The sequence below is a fragment of the Myotis yumanensis genome, unplaced genomic scaffold (genome assembly GCF_028538775.1).
Source record: "Myotis yumanensis isolate MYYU_CA2020_CCGP unplaced genomic scaffold, mMyoYum1.0.hap1 SCAF_3, whole genome shotgun sequence".
Classification (NCBI taxonomy): Eukaryota; Metazoa; Chordata; class Mammalia; order Chiroptera; family Vespertilionidae; genus Myotis; species Myotis yumanensis.
In genome coordinates this window covers 14,704,829-14,722,862 of record NW_027223754.1, presented here as the reverse complement: position 1 = coordinate 14,722,862, position 18,034 = coordinate 14,704,829, and the positions used below count along the sequence as shown (strand labels likewise).

Below are 18,034 nucleotides of genomic sequence, written 5' to 3'. Positions count from 1 at the left end.
TTTAGTTATTTCTAAAGCTGTTTCATCTATCTTAACTTTAGCTTAAGCCCTATTGAAAAGATAAATCATTTAATCAGATTGGTGACCGCAATTATGACTTGAATCTGGCTACATGTTTCTTGTTTAATCATGAAGTTGTAGAGCTAGAAAGAATCACTGGTAACTCCTGTCCAGAGAATCTTGAAGTGCATTCTATAACACCCCCCCCAAATTTTTTTATAGTCAAAGAACATAGAAATCAATGGGAAAAATGTAAGTTCAATGCATTTTTCTCCTGCAAGAATTCTCCATGAATCTACTCTACCAAAGTGTACTGTATTTTCCACAAAAAGAAAGGCAGTTTATAGCATTTTCCAAACTTGTGTGCCCACATATACACATTTCCAAAAAAAATTTATGGGGAATATTAATTTGAAAACTCATTGGACCATATGGCCTTAGACTAACTCCCCTACTTTGTAAAGATAGAATAAAGATTTAATGGGTTAAGTGATTTGCATAATCAAAAGGCACTTAGAGTGAGCCAAGACAAAGAACTTAACTTTTAGATTTTTAATCTAATACTCATTCTTCTAAAACTATTGTCTGCAATTTGCATACACATACCTCTGGAAGCACATACATATTTCCCAGACATACAGGGGTGGACACAGTAGGTTTACAGTTGTGAGTACACATAGCAGAGTTTATTCTTATATTATTATTATTAATTATTGTATTATTATTATTATTACTATTATTAATCTACTTTTGCCCACCCTGTATATAGGCACAGAAATGTTAATGGAATCTAGTTCCATATCTGTTTTTAAAATTGATTTGCCTAAGATGAAGTCTGTGGTTTGATCGTGGGGTAGAGTTGCTCTTTGCTTTACTACTTCCCCTTCCATGGTAGCTCTTCTTTTTATTTGGTACATTGGAGGAAATGACTTACTTTTATAGAAAAGCAGTATGTTTTTAAGGAATCAGTTAAACACTGAATTAGGAATAGGAATATCGAACTAAAACCTTGTTACTTGAATTTACACAATGTTGGTCTTATTAATGCAATAATCATCAATACCCACAGAACAATGACACATTTACATTTTGATAGTATCAGCCAATAATGTTTGGTTGATAATTAACTATCAATGAAGTAACCTTTATAACTCATACTAAAAATTAAGCACCTATCAGCTTTTCTGTATGTATGTACCACCTTTCTACATATTATTTTTGATGCACTATGTGTGCACATTTGGAGAGGAATAGTATGTAATAAAACTGTGTAGGCATGAACAGGTCATTTTAGCTTTATTATTTGTAGGATATGTTCTTAAATAATAGAGGACTCGATTTAAGGTTTAATTTTTGTTACATATTTATGTTAATACAAGGATTTCCATCATATTTTTTCTCTGAACTTTCTGAATGTTTAAAGTATTTTGCAATGTTTTTAAAAAGCAGTTTACTAAAAAGAAAATGAGTAGCATATCCAGAAACTAGTAGCATATCTGGAAACTAGAAACTGGAGCATGATGAGGGAGGGGACATGGCAAAGGGAGAGAGGAGAAAGGTAGCAGTGTCAGTGTGGCTCTTTTCTAAAAAGACATTTGGGACATGTGTTTCTCAAACCTCAATATGCATAGGAATCACCCAAAGATTTATTTTTAAAAATACATTTTTATTGATTTTAAGGAGGAAGGGAGAGGAGGTAGAAAGAGATAGAAACTTCAATGATGAGAATCATAGATCTGCTGCCTCCTGCATACCCCCTACTGGGGATGGAGCCTGCAACCTAGGCATGTGCTCTGACCAGGAATTGAACCTTGACCTCCTGGTTCATAGGTTGACACTTCACTGGATGAGCGTCACTGGGCTGGATGAGATTTGTTTTAATATGCAAATTCCAATTCAGGTGGTCTGGGAGATTTGTGTTCTTCCCTTGTAAGACTCTCCCAGGCGATGCCCATTCTCCTGGACCTAGAGCGCTGCTGGCTAGGTCCTAGGGTGCAGGATCTCAGACTTGACTGCACACCGCAATGCCTGGAGACTTACAGCAAATGATGATGTCTGGGTTCAAAGAGTCCAGTAATTGGCATTGGGTGTGGTTTAAAAGTGCAGCAGAATTTGAGAACCACTGTAGGAGACCCAGGCCAGGTGTCTTCCCAGTTCATTTCCTCATCTGAGGACCCCCTCGAGGTGTCTGCTTCCTGAAGTTTCCTTCTGAGGGGTTTTGGGGTAGAGGTCACTGACCTGTACCCGTCGATGCTACTATTCAGGCCAGGCCACGTGCGAGGCATCAGAACCCAAAAGGCAAACAGAGGCTGGATGCCTGCCAGGCGTGCTCTTTCTTGAGTGGGCCTGGGTCCTCAATTACTTCAGGAACTTGAATCACCATTATATGCGATGCAAAAGCAGGAAAAACATATGCCTACTACTGAGGAGGAAGCTATCAGAGATGCTGCTGACTTGCCAGAACTGCTGCCAGACTAGGAAATCAATTCTTTAATCATTGAATTCATTTATTATTTTCAAAATTCATCCAAGGTCTGATATGTGTAAGAGACGTAATCTAATGGTGGAGAAAACAGACTTGTCCCAGCCCTGGTCAGGCTTACAGTTATGACAGACAATAAACAACTTATTACACAGCTGTGAATTTATGATGTGGTAGTTGTTCTATGCGTGTTCTGGGTACTGAAAGCATGAGTAGGAGGGGCCTGAGGGAAAGGCTTGTCTGACAGAGTGATAGATGAGCTGAGACTGAAGGATGAGTAGTAATCAGCTGGGAGAACTGGGTAGGAGGCAGGGGAAAAGCTGCTGTTGAATACTGACTGTTACTGCATTTCTCGGGGGAATTTTCAGCTGCTTAAACAATTTCCTTTCTCCGTCTTCCCCAAGTATTTTTACACAAAACCTTTTAGTAACTGTATTCGTCATTGTTTCCCTGTTGCCTTTTCCTCTCAATCTGGAAAAGCCAATCCACGTCACCTAACGTTTTCAGACAAGATAACATGATGAGCCACAGTGAGACACATGGAGCAGGGGAGGGAGGGACACAGTCTGAGCTGCGCTTCAATCTGGTGGCAGGGTGTGGATCATTATTCAGAGAGGAGTTGGAGGGAAAGACTGGGAGAAAGGAAGGAAAGGCTGTGGGAAGAGCCTAGAGGTGTGAGGCTAACTTGAAGGCAGGTGCAGTAGATCCAGTGAAAAATCATGGTGTCCTAACACAGGGGCTTTGGGAAGGGACTGCAGAGAAGTAGCCCTTGGGAGAGGTGTCACCTGGGTTTGTGATAGATTGGAGGCATGTGGTGGGAGAGGTAGGGCCTATGGCTGACTATTGGGACTCAGAGTTCTTGGCTCATTTGTGGGCTTCTGCTCTGTGTCGCATGAGTTTTTAACCTCATCACCGAATTTATTGACCATACTCTAATTACCCAATTTCTGTTATTGTCGGATTGCTTTTAATATATGATAATTCTAGACTTTCGATGGCAAGTCTTAAAATTTTTAGTGGCAGTAGGAAAAAGTATAGAAAACTAAATTTAGTGGCAGTAGGAAAAAGGATAGAAAACTAAACTTCTTATTTAAAAAATTATGAGAAGTGAAATTCTATATAAGTGCCAGTATGTGGTTGGGCATTCTTTTTGCACCGTGTGCCTAAGCACAGGATGTTTCTTGGATCACTGGGCTGTTGCAGAATTGATTGGGGGTACAGCAGGGCCGGCATGCCAAGTAGATGGGAAAAAAATAGTATCTATCCGGAGAAGCATCTAATCAAGATGAGAACTTGGAATTCAGCCATAAATTGCCAAAACTATTGACAAGATAGCATGGCAATCTCACATGGAATTTGCCTTTACTTTGGTTAATCATTTTCTTCAGATATTCTTGTCAAGTATAAAATAGACATTTGCTTAGATATCTTTTTCGGTGAGATAGTGAAATACTTTAGAAATTAAGATCAACATACAACCTTTAAAAGATTGGCAGAAATCATATTTGTAGTTTTCAATTCCCACTCCAAACAATTTCCACTCCAAAACTAAAATTTTGCTCTTAAAGACAATAAACACTACAAGTATTGGGTGAGAAACACATCTCAGAATGATTTGTTAGAATTCAATAGTTTTTTAAAGGAATACTCTAAAAATATCTTAGTATGTAGATGGTAGGGAGAAGTGATTTAGCAACTACTGGAAACACTACAGTTCTGACAAAATGCATTAATGTTAATAATATTCTGATTATACTAATAATATGGTGTTCTAATGCCATTACATGTTTTCTAAGATGAAATAAAAATCTGAAGCTAATTCAGGTTATAGCTTTATTCACGAAATCTATTTTCCTTAACCAAAGATTAGAAAATTTGATAAAAAAAACATTTTAAATCTAAAAATATAAAGAAAAAGGAGGAAAACAAAATAAACTCTATGTAGGGACATGCATGTGTACTTGAAGAGTTTAACAAATTTGGTGCATACATTTTAGCAAAGGAAAGGACAGAATTTAATCTCTTCTAGCTAGAACAAAGGCTGGCATTGTGAGATTTACTTTTCTGGCATTTATATTCTGTTGACTAGAAAAGTTTGATACTCTCACTAAAATCAGAAGATCAGAAAATCAGAAAAAATATTAAGATGGTAGAAATGTAGAGATACTAGGAACCGCGGAGTTATGTGTTTTAATTACTTCATTTTTTTTCATTTGAGGAAGTAACTTGTATATCTGTAGTTATTTATTGTTCAAAGTATTCTTACATATTAATTTTACTAGTGCTTTGGACAATCATATCGGGAAGTTAAGATACAAATACAAAACTTAAGAATCAGAAAAGAAAAAGCATTTATTAAAAATTAGGTGACCCGCCCAGCCAGCATGACTCAGTGGTTGAGCAATGACCTATGAATCGGGAGGTCATGGTTGGACTCCAGGTCAGGGCACATGCCCAGGTTATGGGCTTGATCCCAGTGTGGGGCATGGAGAGGCAGCCAATCAATGATTCTCTCCATTATTGATGTTTCTATCTCTCCCTCTCCCTTCCTCTCTGAAATTAAAAAAAAAAAAACCACATACACACAACTATATTAAAAAAGAAAACAGGTAACTCATAATAAAGGAGCCAGTATTTGAAGGATCTTAGTCTTAGATTTCCTACTAAATCTACTCTAGAATTATAATGATGATGGTGACTACAACACCTACCCCATATCTGGTAATAAACCTTAGTCTGTGTTATCTCACTTAATACTTAACACCACCCCAAGAATGGGTGTTGCTGTCATTTTTACATTATAAGAAACAAGAATGTAGGATTTGATACAACTTAAGTTTGGGGAGGGAGTTCATAATATTTTCTTTTTGAAATTTATAGGCTCTGAGGAACATTTTAACTTTTCTTGTTTGTGTTTAGGTTAACTGAAACACATTTTTATAGAAAGCTTTGACCATCTCTCTTGATTATTTTTTAGGCCCACCTTATCAAAGCTGGCATTGGGACATGCCTATTTAATAGTAGTTGAAGGAAGGAAGATTTCTCATCAGATAACACAGTATGAGAATAATATGTTAAAATATAACAAGTGGACCTCTTTTAATACTTCTCAGTTACATTTAGAATTAGGCAACTAATATCAATTCATTTGATACCACTCTCTTCATTCTGGATGAATTTTGTTCTTGTTTTTTGTTCTTACAATATTAATTATTATCACTATACTCAACATAAGGAGGGATTTACAGGAGACTCAGTGGCTTTTACCTCCAAGCTTTTTATCTCCAAGTGGTTCAAAATGATAAAATCTTGGCCTTGAGGATCCTGTAATAAAAAGGGGAGAGACAAAAACGAAACAAAACAAACAAGCAAAAACAACTTTACAAACAGCAGCATTTAGTTTAATGCCTGCCACGCTTATTAGTAACGGGCCTATCAAGTTTGATGCATGAGACTTAGCCACAGAAAAAGACAAGAAACAGCCACTGCGAGCCAGAACAAAGGCTGATATTGTGAGATTTCCGTGGCATAATATACAGGCTTCAAATAAGGGTTCTGGTCAGTGCGACATAAAGGAAGTGCTTCATTAGCTATCATAGTGCATACCTCCCAGGCTCGTACCACGGGGCAGCATGCAGCAAGCGCATGGGTGCAAAGAATGAGCTATTCACTCAGGTTTCATAATCTCGCTCTGTTTCAGCCTCCTGGGTTGACAGCTTTCAAGTTAAGCGTGGAAGGCTCTGAAGAAACAGGCTTACATTCTTTGATAGAGTTTGTTTTTGGAAAATGCCTATCTAAAATAAGGAGATAAAATAAGTTGAGCCCGTGAGCTCCATTTATCCCATTAGATGTCTCTTCAGAGAATAGTGATTCTTTTATGATTACACTGAACACTTCAATAACACAGTTTTACAGCAAGATTGGTCTCAAATGAGATTATGTGCAATTTCTATGTCATTCAACCCTATGCAATCATATGAATATTCATTTTACAGTGAAAGCTTACTTTGTAAGTAAAAAAATTACAGTAAAATGTTTTGCAAAGATATTGAGGAGAAGAAAAATAGCTCTATGCAGTAGTTCTCAAGAAAACCACCGTGGATTCTGGTCTCCCCCCTGTTATCTGGAGCCACTTTTGCTCCTCAAGGAGAACACAAAACTCTATAACACGAATTCAGATTAACGGCAACTTTTCTGAATTCATGTAATACTTCCTCTGTGCTTTGAAGAGAAATACGTTATATTTAGGTTCTGATTTATATTAATTTCCTAAATGCCAAGGTCAGTCTTAAATAACATTGCCAACAGTCTTAGGGCCCTCGCTGCATAAAATTGCTGAGAATGATTGGCTCTGAATTAGAACTACAATGAAGGGAACGTAAATAAAGTGGCTATCTATTGGGTCAATGCTAGAAAACCTATATATTATGCTATGATCGAATTTCAAGACAAAATAGCAAAAGAGATCATACAATTCAAATTCATAGGTAACATTATTTGTTGTGAATAATATCACCATTGATGCCCTTAACTATATTGGAGATATTGTTTTTAACATGACTGAATAATTTATGACCTACACTTGTTTGGAATTTTACCAGACATTCAGATGGAGCAGTGGGAAATCATTGCTTAAAGCCCCAAAACATTAAAAATCCTGAACTACACCACAAAAATTTTTTTTTAAAAGACTTGTTCAAAATGTAAATTCTAAATTTTACTTATTTCCTAATAAGAACTATCATTTCTTACTTAAAACACTAGATATGAGGAATCACTCCATAGGCTGGCCAGTCAAGTTCGTGATAGTGTCAGAGAATAAATATATTGCACTCTCAAGGCCCCTGTAGGCCTTCATCTAAAACAAAGGTACTTCTTCATTAACATACAGGTAAAGTCAACTTTACTTACTAGAATGTAGCTCTAGGTACATCTATAAAGGAGTTTGTTCTTCTTAAGTCCCTGAATTCAACAACTCTATGTTTGTTTCTCAGCAAACCAACCACAAGCAGCTTTTTACTAAAAGTTTATCCCAGCATCAGACTAATTAGCCTTTAATCTGTTTTTTAGGAAAACCACATGCTATGGTCTAGATTGTATCCCCTCCCCAAATTCTTAGTTGATGTCCTAAGCCCCAGTAACTCAAAATATAGTGACTGTCTTTGGAGATAGAGTCTTTACAGAGGTAATTAAGTTAAAAGGAGGTTATCTTAATATGATTGGGCACCGATAGGCTGGTATCCTTATACACGGGTGAAATTTGGACACAGAGACATGCGTACAGGGAGAGGGCTATATGAACATGAAGATGGCCACCTACAAGCCAAGGAGAGAGGCTTAGAGCATATTCGTTCCTCATAGTCCTCAGGTGGAACCAACAGTCCCAATTCCTTGATTTCAGACTTGTAGCTTTCAGAGCTGTGAGATAACTGTTATTTAAGCCACTTAGTTTGTGGTACATTAATATAGCAACCAAAGCAAATTAATACATCACACAAGAAATAAAGAAAGTGTCACATCTCTGGTAATTTCTTTTTTTTTTTTTTTTAGTATGTTTTTACTGATTTCAGAGAAGAAGGGAGAGAGATAGAAACATCAATGATGAGAGAGAATCATTGATTGGCTGCCTCCTGCACGATCCCCACTGAGGACTCAGCCTGCAACCCAGCCATGTGCCCTGACAGGGAATTGAACCCTGACCTCCTGGTTCAGAGGCTGACATTCAACCACTGAGCCACACTTGGCTAGGCTGGTAATTCCTTTTTACATATGAATTAGCACCTTTCCTCTGAAATACTTTGGATTTTTTAATATTCAGGAACAGATTACAGTGAGGAGGAGGTACAGATATATCAAAAACCTTAAAATTTATATACTCTTTCTTTTTAATCCTCACCCAAGAATATGTTTATTGATGAGGGAGAGAGAGAGAGAGAGAGAGAGAGTGAGAGAGAGAGAGAAAGAGAAACATTGATGTGAGAGAGAATATTGAATGGCTTCCTCTGTATGTGCTCTGACTGGGGATCAAACCAAAACCTAGGTGTTTCCCTCACTGGAAATCCAAAGCACCACCTTTCTCTATACAGGATGTGTTCCAGCCAACTGAGCAAGGGCTATGCATACATGTTGACTTATCAATTACAAGTTCGAGAATTTATCCTAAACATAGCTATGCATGTGTATAAAAATTTAGCTAGAGGACTGTTTATTCCAATAGTTTTTAGAAGCAAAAAACTGGAAATACCTGTGTTTAAATCAAATAATGCAATAAGGCCTTTAAAATTATCTTGAGCCTGGCCGGTATGGCTCAATGGTTGAGCCTTGACCCCTGAACCAAAAGGTAGCTGGTTTGATTCCCAGTCAGGACACATGCCCGGGTTGTGGGCTCAGTCCTCATTAGGGGGCATGCGGGTGGCCGCTGATCTATGTTTCTCTCTCATGGATGTTTCTATCTCTTTATTGCTCTCCCTGCCTTTCTCTCTAAAAACCAATAAAAACATATTAAAATAAAATAAAATTATGTGAAAAGAATTTTTTATAAATTGAATGGAAAATGTTCATATAATACATTGTTCATAAACCCATAATTCAATATAATCTAGTTTTCATTAAGAAAAAATATTGAGGATAATATTTCTGGAGGATGAGGCCCAGAAATCAGGATTTTTAAAAAGATTCCCAGGTGATTCTAATGTGCTGCCAAGGTTGAGAACCACTGGTTTATAGTGATTATCTTTGGGAGGTCAAAATTCAGGTAACTTTTATTTAAAATCAATATTTGTGGCTTATCGTTGTCTTTTTTTATTTTATCTTTTTAAAATATATTTTTATTGATTTCAGAGAGGAAGGGAGAGGGAGAGATAGAAACATCAATGACGAGAGAATCACTGATTGGCTGCCTCCTGCATGCCCCCAACTGGGGATCAAGGCCGCAACACAGGTATGTACCCTTGACTGGAATCGAACCCGGGACCCCTCATATCTTTATCTTTTTAAGTATCTACAGTAAACATATGATCTTTGCGAAACAATAGCTATTAAAGTAAAACCAGCTCTTCAGAAGGCAATTAATCAATTAAAAAATAATAAAACCAAAGGAAAAAAGATGGAAAAGATTGGGATATTTGAGATGTAAAATCTTTTTTTTTAAATAAGGGACAATTACTGCACTGTATGTCGAAATCATTTTTTATCAAAAGTGTTATAAGATTCTTCACTCCACAAAAATGATTTCTCACGGTGAGATTTCTGACACATTCACTTAGCCTCTTAGGAGAGGAAATAACATTTCATTTTGTTGGTCTACAGAAGCAAGTACAGTGCCGTGGAGTTTATGTAAAGGGTAGACTACTCTTGAAGGATCTGTAAACATCATTTCCCTTATTCATAAACTAGATTTCATCTTGGTGCCCTGCTCAGCACAATGGCTCCAGGAAGGGGTATAGGCCAGCTGCCACCTTGTCAAGGCGGACGCTATGGTACCTGGGAGAAGTGCTTGCCAGACAGGAAGAAGCAGAGAGTGTGCCTGTCTCCCTCCAAAGAAAGAGATGAGCAAGAAAGGAAATCAGGCAGGAAGACTGGTTTGTTTTGATCCCTTCTCTGGGGCTAAGCCTTCAAGCTACAAAGCATATTTGATGATTGAGGAAAAGCTGGAAGGAGAGCTTTTGCTCTGCTCCCCGTTAAGAACTATGAGGACAGAAAGGATGACTGCAGGACAATAAAACGAGTGCCATAGTGTGGTTAGGGAGGGACACCTGATTCGTCTCTTTCCTTCCTATCCCCTCCTACTCTCACCCCAGGCAGCCCCGCCACAATGTGGTCTACAAAGGACCCCAGCATTCCCATGGGTCCCTAAGCGATGTTAAGATGCTTGGAATTTCTGGAGGAACAGCTTGCCAGAGGAAGTCTCCTGAGAGATGGTGAAATGGCAAGGCTCTAGGCTATGCTGTGAGTGCCAGAGCACATTCCTTTATTCCTCTGCCATTTCTCAGCAGGATTTTGAAAGAAACAAAGCCAGCTTCTAAGAGGGAACCAAAGTACCAGTGGATGTCAAGACAAGTGGGTGTCAAGATAGCCAGGAGAGGTTTTGACAAGTTCCTAGCCTTGGCCTTTGTCAGGAACCTGGAAGGAGTCTGACTAATTGCACTTTGGTTAAAACAGCACAAACCCAAGGACCGCATGCACTATGCCATGAAGGCCAGCAGAATGATAACGCACCAAGTTAGGGCCCTAAACACCAAATGCCCCAAAGATATTAAAGGTTTTCCCTCTATGTACACACCATCTTGGGAAATAGTGTGTACATAGTTCATTAGGGAGTTAAATTTAGCATTGATTGAATATTTGCCAAAACGAGACTGACACGAGAATGTCTAGGATATTATTAATTATCAAATTAATGGTCTTTCATAGCTACCGAAATGGGCAAAATGGGTGAGACATTGTAAAGAAGATTGCATTTATAACAAGAAATAAAAATGCATTTCTTTGTATGTTTGAGTATTGATTGAATAATTTGGTCTTAATTAATTTTAGATAGTTTTAGTTTTGCCAAAAAAATGATTATACCAAGGTTCATGGATATTTGCTAAATAAAGAGTAAGTGATTATAAAACAAAGTTATTGAGACACTGAAATGTTACTGTGAGTTTTCTGGGAAAGCTATAAGTATTTTCTGTCAATCCCTTGGTCTTTCTTTTACTGATAAAAACAATGCAAATAGAATACTTAAAATATCGTACTATATTTTTTCTTGCAAATCTTGATTAAATCTGCTCTTAGTATAGCAAGTTGGAGTGATTTGTATCCAGTGGTGTAGTATAAAGAGATTTTAGGGAAGATATAAGAGTTGCAACTCTCCACCCTTTTCCCCCTTTATGCATTCTTGTTTTATTTTCTCACTTGAAACATCTAATTGAAAAATAGTGTAAGACATTATACTTGTTCAGAGATCTCTTAGCAATCTCTCTTAACAATATGGAATATATATTTCTTGCTAGGAGTGCTTATAGAATGGCCTGAGATTTTTATTTTTACATATGAATCACTGAAAATTCTCATATAGAAGGAAGGAAGATCGGAGGCAAATATTGCTTTTATTTCATATATAGAAAAGAGATAACAAAAGAGTGTGGATTTTAAGTAGAGCTTCCTTTAAACTTTATTCTGTGATAGACTTAGAAACGAAAGTAAAGAGTGTAAGGTTTGTACAAAGGGTCATAGATTCTATCTTTAAAACCAAACTTTGACCTTTGTCTTTATGAATCTTATTTGATAATGATAGTACTATTGAGCTATTTTACTTCCTTAGATTATACATTTTGGAGTGTTAAACAGTTTACTAGGTCATGCTAGTTATTGCAAAGAAATTGGATAATTACAGGATATTCCTCCCAAACTTACCTGCTTCTGGGACAAAGTTATCCTTAAAGATAGTTAGCATATTAGCAAATGTCAATATACATTATTTTTTAAGTATGGCTATCTTGCTCAGTGTTTTGGGGGATAATGTGTGTTATGATTAATTAGGCGTATTCAGGGAACGAGGAAGGTGTTAAAATAAACATTAAGATAGAAAATCTTGAGCCTTTGAGATGGTGGAAATTACTTGAGACTATCTACAAATTATTTGATACCTCTTTTTAAAGACCAACATTTTATAATGACATATAATTTGGTATGAATACATGAAGTTGGAATCTTTTTTTCTTTGTTATGAATCTTGCTCATATTAAAGAGATGTTTTTTGAACATTGCAGACTTTTGGCTCTTTGCCAAAGTGAACATTTTTGGAATAATATTAAATATATCTGGCTAGACTTGAATAACACCACACACACACACACACACACACACACACACACAATGGAGCAGTCTCCATAGATAACGTTTTACAATTTTTGAGAACAGTTGTTCGTACACTCTACTGTGCTCTTAAAAAGCTGTTGTAAAAGGATATGCCATGAGTAACAGCTGAATTTGGGGGGTTCGGGAAGAAGAACAGACTGAAGTTCCTTGAGCTGGTCATACCTCTTCCATGAAACCCACGGACCTGGGAGAGGGAATGTTTATTTCTGTTTCCGCAGTCATTCAGCTCACTCTCTTAACAGAAATTTATTTATTGACTACCTTCTGTGCCTGGCAGCACTGCCACGGTGTCTGCTCTCATGGAGATTTTAATTGAGTGGCGCGATTTGCTAATAGTCATCCGGGTGCAAAGTGTTTGGGAGCTGAGGTGGGTGTGCAGCACTTCCCAGGGCAAAGGGACTTGGAGGCGCATCAGTCATCGATCACATACAGAGGGAAGAGCCGGTTGATGTGCCATTGGGAGGGGCCCCGAGAACCTGTGATCTGAGAAACCCTGCAGTCTTGGGAACACAGAGTTGTGCAAGATGAGGCTGGAGAAAGGCGGGAGAGACACGCAGGGTTTACAGGATGGGCTCATTATTTCTATTCTCTCCTAAGGCATGGTCTACAAATAGGTGATCTCTGGCTGTAGGATGAGCAGACACGTTTCCGTGTTTCTGCCTGCGCGTTCTGGCCAGCAGGGATTTTTATTTATTTATTTTTAATAATTTAAATCATTTTTATTTTGGGGGGGACTACTTTCTCGGGTTAGTCGGAGACTGCCTTTCCCTGTTGGACTCACATACGTGCTCTTCTTTGAACCCCGAGGAAAGGGTGTTTGCACCCTTTTTCAAGGATTATTAGATTTTGTACTAAAAACAGCCGCAGAGACAAGGGAGAAAGCGCTGCGCAACCGTGCGAGACCTGGAGAGGCGGAGTCTGCGCAGTGGGGCCCGGGGAGGGGAGGAGCGCTGCGCCGGGACCCAGTGCGCATGCCCGCCCTGCACGTTGCCAAGGCAGCGAAAAGGCGTCACCCCTCACCCGCGGCCCGGAAGAGGAGCCGGGCTGAGCTGCGGAATCCCACAGGGTCCGGTGCTCCCTGGCTCAGGCCTGACTAGTTTCTGAGCCAGTCTTGACCAAAGCAAAGCAGATGAGGAGCCGAGTCTGATGCCCTGTGATGGCCAACCGCCTAGAAGCTGGGGAACCCGAGGAGCCACGTGAATTGGCCCAAACGGACATCAGGGCCATGGACGACCTTTCTCAGGAGACCTTCGAGTCCTTCTCTGATGAGGTACAGAGTTCATGTTCATTCAGTTCCCCTGGAGGACAGCTGCCCTCGCCTCAGGTGTCTGGGGGCAAACCTGAGAGTGGAGAGCCCACTGCACGCTTGGAATGTCAAGATAAACAATCTGAGCTTTCAGAAAAGAGATTTAGTCAGAAAAGAATCAACTACCTCAAGGGGAAAGGAACTAACTCTGGAGGGTACCAACCAGACACTCGCCCTCAAACAGAAATCACTCCGGTGCCTGATGAACAAATGCATGCCCTGCAGACTTTTTGCACCGTTAAGGTAAACCTGATGCATCACAGAGCAACCTCTAAAGGGAAGAGGAGCAGCAGACATAAGAAGCTGCAGCTTAGAACGGATGCAGAGGCTTCAGAGATGGATGCCATCAACTGTACTGCCCCCGACGAGCTTGTGAACAGAATCCATTTAAAAAACGTGATGGCAACACTAAAACAGGCGGCAACAGTTAGGCAACACGTTCCTTCTAGGTGCCCTGATTGTAACAGAAAAAGAGCAGAACTGGCTCAATCTGCCTTCCTGAAACGAAAGAAGACTTTACTGGAGTCACTTCTCCTCCAAGAGAAAATAGATGAACATCTTCATACTAAAGACTTCCTTACCTTTATTGGAGAAGCGCATCGGGGCCTTCCCAGGCTTTCAGATGACCCCGGAATGATCTGGAAAAGGCTGAATGAGAAAAGCCAGAAGAGAGAGTCTGGTTTTGAAAGGTCAGATCCAGAGCAGAAGATGTAGCGGAATGGAAATAGGGCTTGTCATTCACTGTTTGCTCTTCCACCTCTCAAACCACTGACTCCAACCAAACAGGAGATGCTGTTTATTGATGACAATGTGTAACGTGGATAGATGTTTTTGTTGTGTATTTGAATAATGGTCATAATTTCTACAAGCACTTTGGAAACTAACTTAAAAATGTACTATGCTTCCTTCACAGATTTGAGGACTAAGAACTTTTGATCCGGTGTGTTTTTCAGATTATAGAGGGCAACATGGTAGTTGGAATCGTTACAAAGTTTTTACAACAATCCCGGAGAGAGATGCTGGTAGTTTTCAACTAGGGTTTTGACAGCACAGATAGAAGTACAGAAATGTAAGAGATACTTAAGGAAGTAATAATTGACAGTCTTGGTGAAGAAATGGGTATGGGGATCGAATGAAAGGTAAATGTTAAAAGTGTTACCGAGTTTCTGACTTGTGTACTGAATGAATAATAATTTCATTAAATTGTATATAGAAACATTAGAGGAGGATCATGTTTGATGGAAGTGATTAGCAGCGTGATTATTTGGACATAACTGGTTTGAGATATATTTGAGACGTCCACTTTGAGAGGTGGAGAAACATTGGTTGTTTGTGCTTGCAGTCTGGAGAACAGGTTTGACCTGTATATTTGAAATAAAGGGAAGGGGCCACAGATCATTGCATGTAGTTGGAAATTGAAGTCATAGATGTAAGTTCTTTGGGAAGAGGAGGGTGAGAAGTAAATAAGAGGTATAACTAACTCCTGAGAAATTCAGCAATTAAAGGCTGAATAGAGGAGAATAAGCCACCAAAGGTTTAGATGATATTATCATAAAAGGATGAAAGAAACCAGGATTGTGTAGTGTCACAGAGAGCAAAGAGAGAAAAATATCAAGAAGGATGGGTTTTCTAAGCATGCAAGTGCAACAGAGAATTTATGTGAGATATTTAGTCATGTCCTTGGGCTCTGTTGATCTTAGCAACAGCCATTTCACTTACAGAAATTGGCCAGACAGGCAAAGTAAGTTGAGGAATAAATGTGAGGACATGAAAAATATGAATATAGACTACTTCTTGAAGTTCAGCTGTGGAGGAAAAGACAGGGGGAAAGTGGAGGTATATGTATAATTGAGGGAAGAATGCTTGAATAAATTACCTAAAAAGCCATTTTGGGGGCCATATTTTATGAAACTTCTCTTATTCATTCTAATTTCCATTCTGATGAAATAATATCATCCCTGAAAATACCATGGCATTTTGAAAACATTTATTGAAAAAAGTGTTAGCTGGCATTCTGAGAAATTCATTTTCTATAAAAATACAAATCCTATAATTTGTAACAATACCTAGAGGCTATTTTTCCTCATGCCTAACAACTAAGCTATCCCAGTCGAAAAGAAATTTGTGAAAATGAGTTATAATAGTCTTTATAACATTCCAATACTATTTGATTTTAGATTTTCATTTATGTATAAAAATACTTTCTCCTACAAAACTTAGCATATTCCCTCGTATGAAGTCAGTCAAGTAAAATGGAAATCAAATAATTACCATTTGCATAGTAACTGTTTATTTGAACTACACATTATGTCATGCTTTATCTTTGGCATCTCACATAATCAAAATTCTGAATAGTTGCCATTTAGAATTCCCCCATTAAAGGTCACAATGTACTCATTTAGTCAACTAAGCTAGAAGTCATAGTCATCTTTTGTTCCTCCTTTTTAAAAACTAAAACCCCAAGTTAACTATTCTTTCGGCAAAGACCATTAGCTCTTTCTTCTTCAATATTTTCTGACCATGCCTTCTTATTTTCATCTCATTACCACTTCCACTCCTAGTTTCTCTCTTCAGTGCATTCTCCATTTAGTTGTCAGAATTATTTTTCTAATATACAAATCTGTTCAATTTTCCTGATTAAAAACACTCACTAAATGATTAATCAGTACCATAGGAATAGTTTAAATTGATTAAGACCACAAAGAGGTTCTTTAATACCTGGCACAAATTTACCTACATAACCTCATCTTCTATTCTCCGCCTCTATATTAAAGCTCTCTATAAGACTTGTAATTCCCTGAGCTCCTTGTGGTTTACAAGTACACATTCATTTTGTTAAAATTCTCTTAATTGCCTTTTCCAGCAGGTGGACTCCTCTTTTTCCCCTCCCCATATTCAATTATCCCTTCTCTTACTGCTCCCCATCCTCTTCCTTATTTAGTTTTAAATTTTACTATAAAATGATGCCGAAACCGGTTTGGCTCAGTGGATAGAGCGTCGGCCTGTGGACTGGGGTCCCGGGTTCGATTCTGGTCAAGGGCATGTACCTGGGTTGCGGGCACATCCCCAGTGGGAGATGTGCAGGAGGCAGCTGATCGATGTTTCTCTCTCATTGATGTTTCTAGCTGTCTATCTCTCTCCCTTCCTCTCTGTAAAAAATCAATAAAATATATTTAAAAAAATTTTTTTATTATAAAATGAATAATATATTTACACTAAAGGCCTGATGCATGAAATTCGTGCAAGAGGCTTGGCCCTTGCAGCCCCAGCTTCGTCTGGAAGGTCATCCGGCTGTTTGATCTAATTAGCATATTATGCTTTTATTATTATAGACTAGAGGCCCAGTGCACAAAAATTTGTGCACTCGGGGGGCATCCCTCAGCCCAGCCTGCCCCCTCTAACAGTCTGGGAGCCCTCACAGGATGTCCTACTGATGTCCCTGTGGGGAGTGGGCCTAAGCCGCAGTCTGGCCTCCCTCTGTGGAAGGCAACTGGCTGATCACGTATATAGATACTTTCTGAAGGCAGCACAGACTCCTTCCTTATTTCTTTCCTCTGTGGTTGGAGAATAGGGGACTAAAAGGTGGAGACAGAACTGTGTCCAGGCCTGGGGCTCTTGTAGGCAGCAGAAAGAAGGAGAGGGCTGGGGAAAGTCTAGACACGGTTTTCTTCAATTGTCCTCTCTTCCTCCGGGCCCCTCGCTCTGTTCTTTCCTTGTTGTGGTGGACGCTTGGGCCTCGGACTGACAGGAGCCCAGCGACGGTGGAGTTCAGCCCCCTCACTTCTCAGCTGAACATACAACCACCTCACATTCCAAGTGGAGCTGTTTTCAAGTGGCTAAAGTGCTGGCAATTCATGCCTCCCGGCCTTTCCCCTCTCGGGTTTCCTCCTTGGGTCAGTTGCAAACTTCACGGAGACACCGAAGCAACTCTGCCCTAATAGTTCTGCACCGGCCCCTGCCCGGCCCGGCCAGGCACTCTTCCTTGAGGTCTCTGGGTCCATAGTCTGAGCTCAGGGAGGTCACCCAGAGCCCATTCCCCCGGACAGGTGGGGCAGGGGGGCTAGCTTGAAGAGCTGGAGGAAGATGGCAGAGTAAGAGTTGGTATGAACCAGTGCCTGCTTAGCCAGACTTCCTAAGCTCCCCACTGGGCCCAGGCTGGGCCCCTTCCTCACACCAGGAGGATCCCAGCTGAGGTCCCCTCCCTGCACCCAGTGCTCTCCTCCCTGTTCTACCACTGGGGGAAGGGAGCAGCTCACCTGCTCTGGACCCTGCCAACCTGGCAGGCTGAGGCACAGGTGGTGCAGCCTAGGGTGCTGGTGGCTGCGAGCCTTCTCCCCCTCCCTGAAGCATGGGGCAGGGTTGCAGCAGCTCACAGCCGC

At 39.6% G+C, this 18,034-nt stretch overlaps 1 protein-coding gene across 1 annotated transcript; it reads left to right on the top strand.

The window, feature by feature from the left end:
* The first annotated feature begins 13,383 nt into the window (after positions 1-13,383).
* CUNH8orf48 (chromosome unknown C8orf48 homolog) lies at positions 13,384-16,226 on the top strand. Its single transcript, XM_070407378.1, has one exon. It carries the CDS (start codon positions 13,506-13,508, stop codon positions 14,367-14,369), a length of 864 nt encoding a protein of 287 aa, XP_070263479.1. The 5' UTR covers positions 13,384-13,505; the 3' UTR covers positions 14,370-16,226.
* The last annotated feature ends 1,808 nt before the right edge of the window (positions 16,227-18,034 follow it).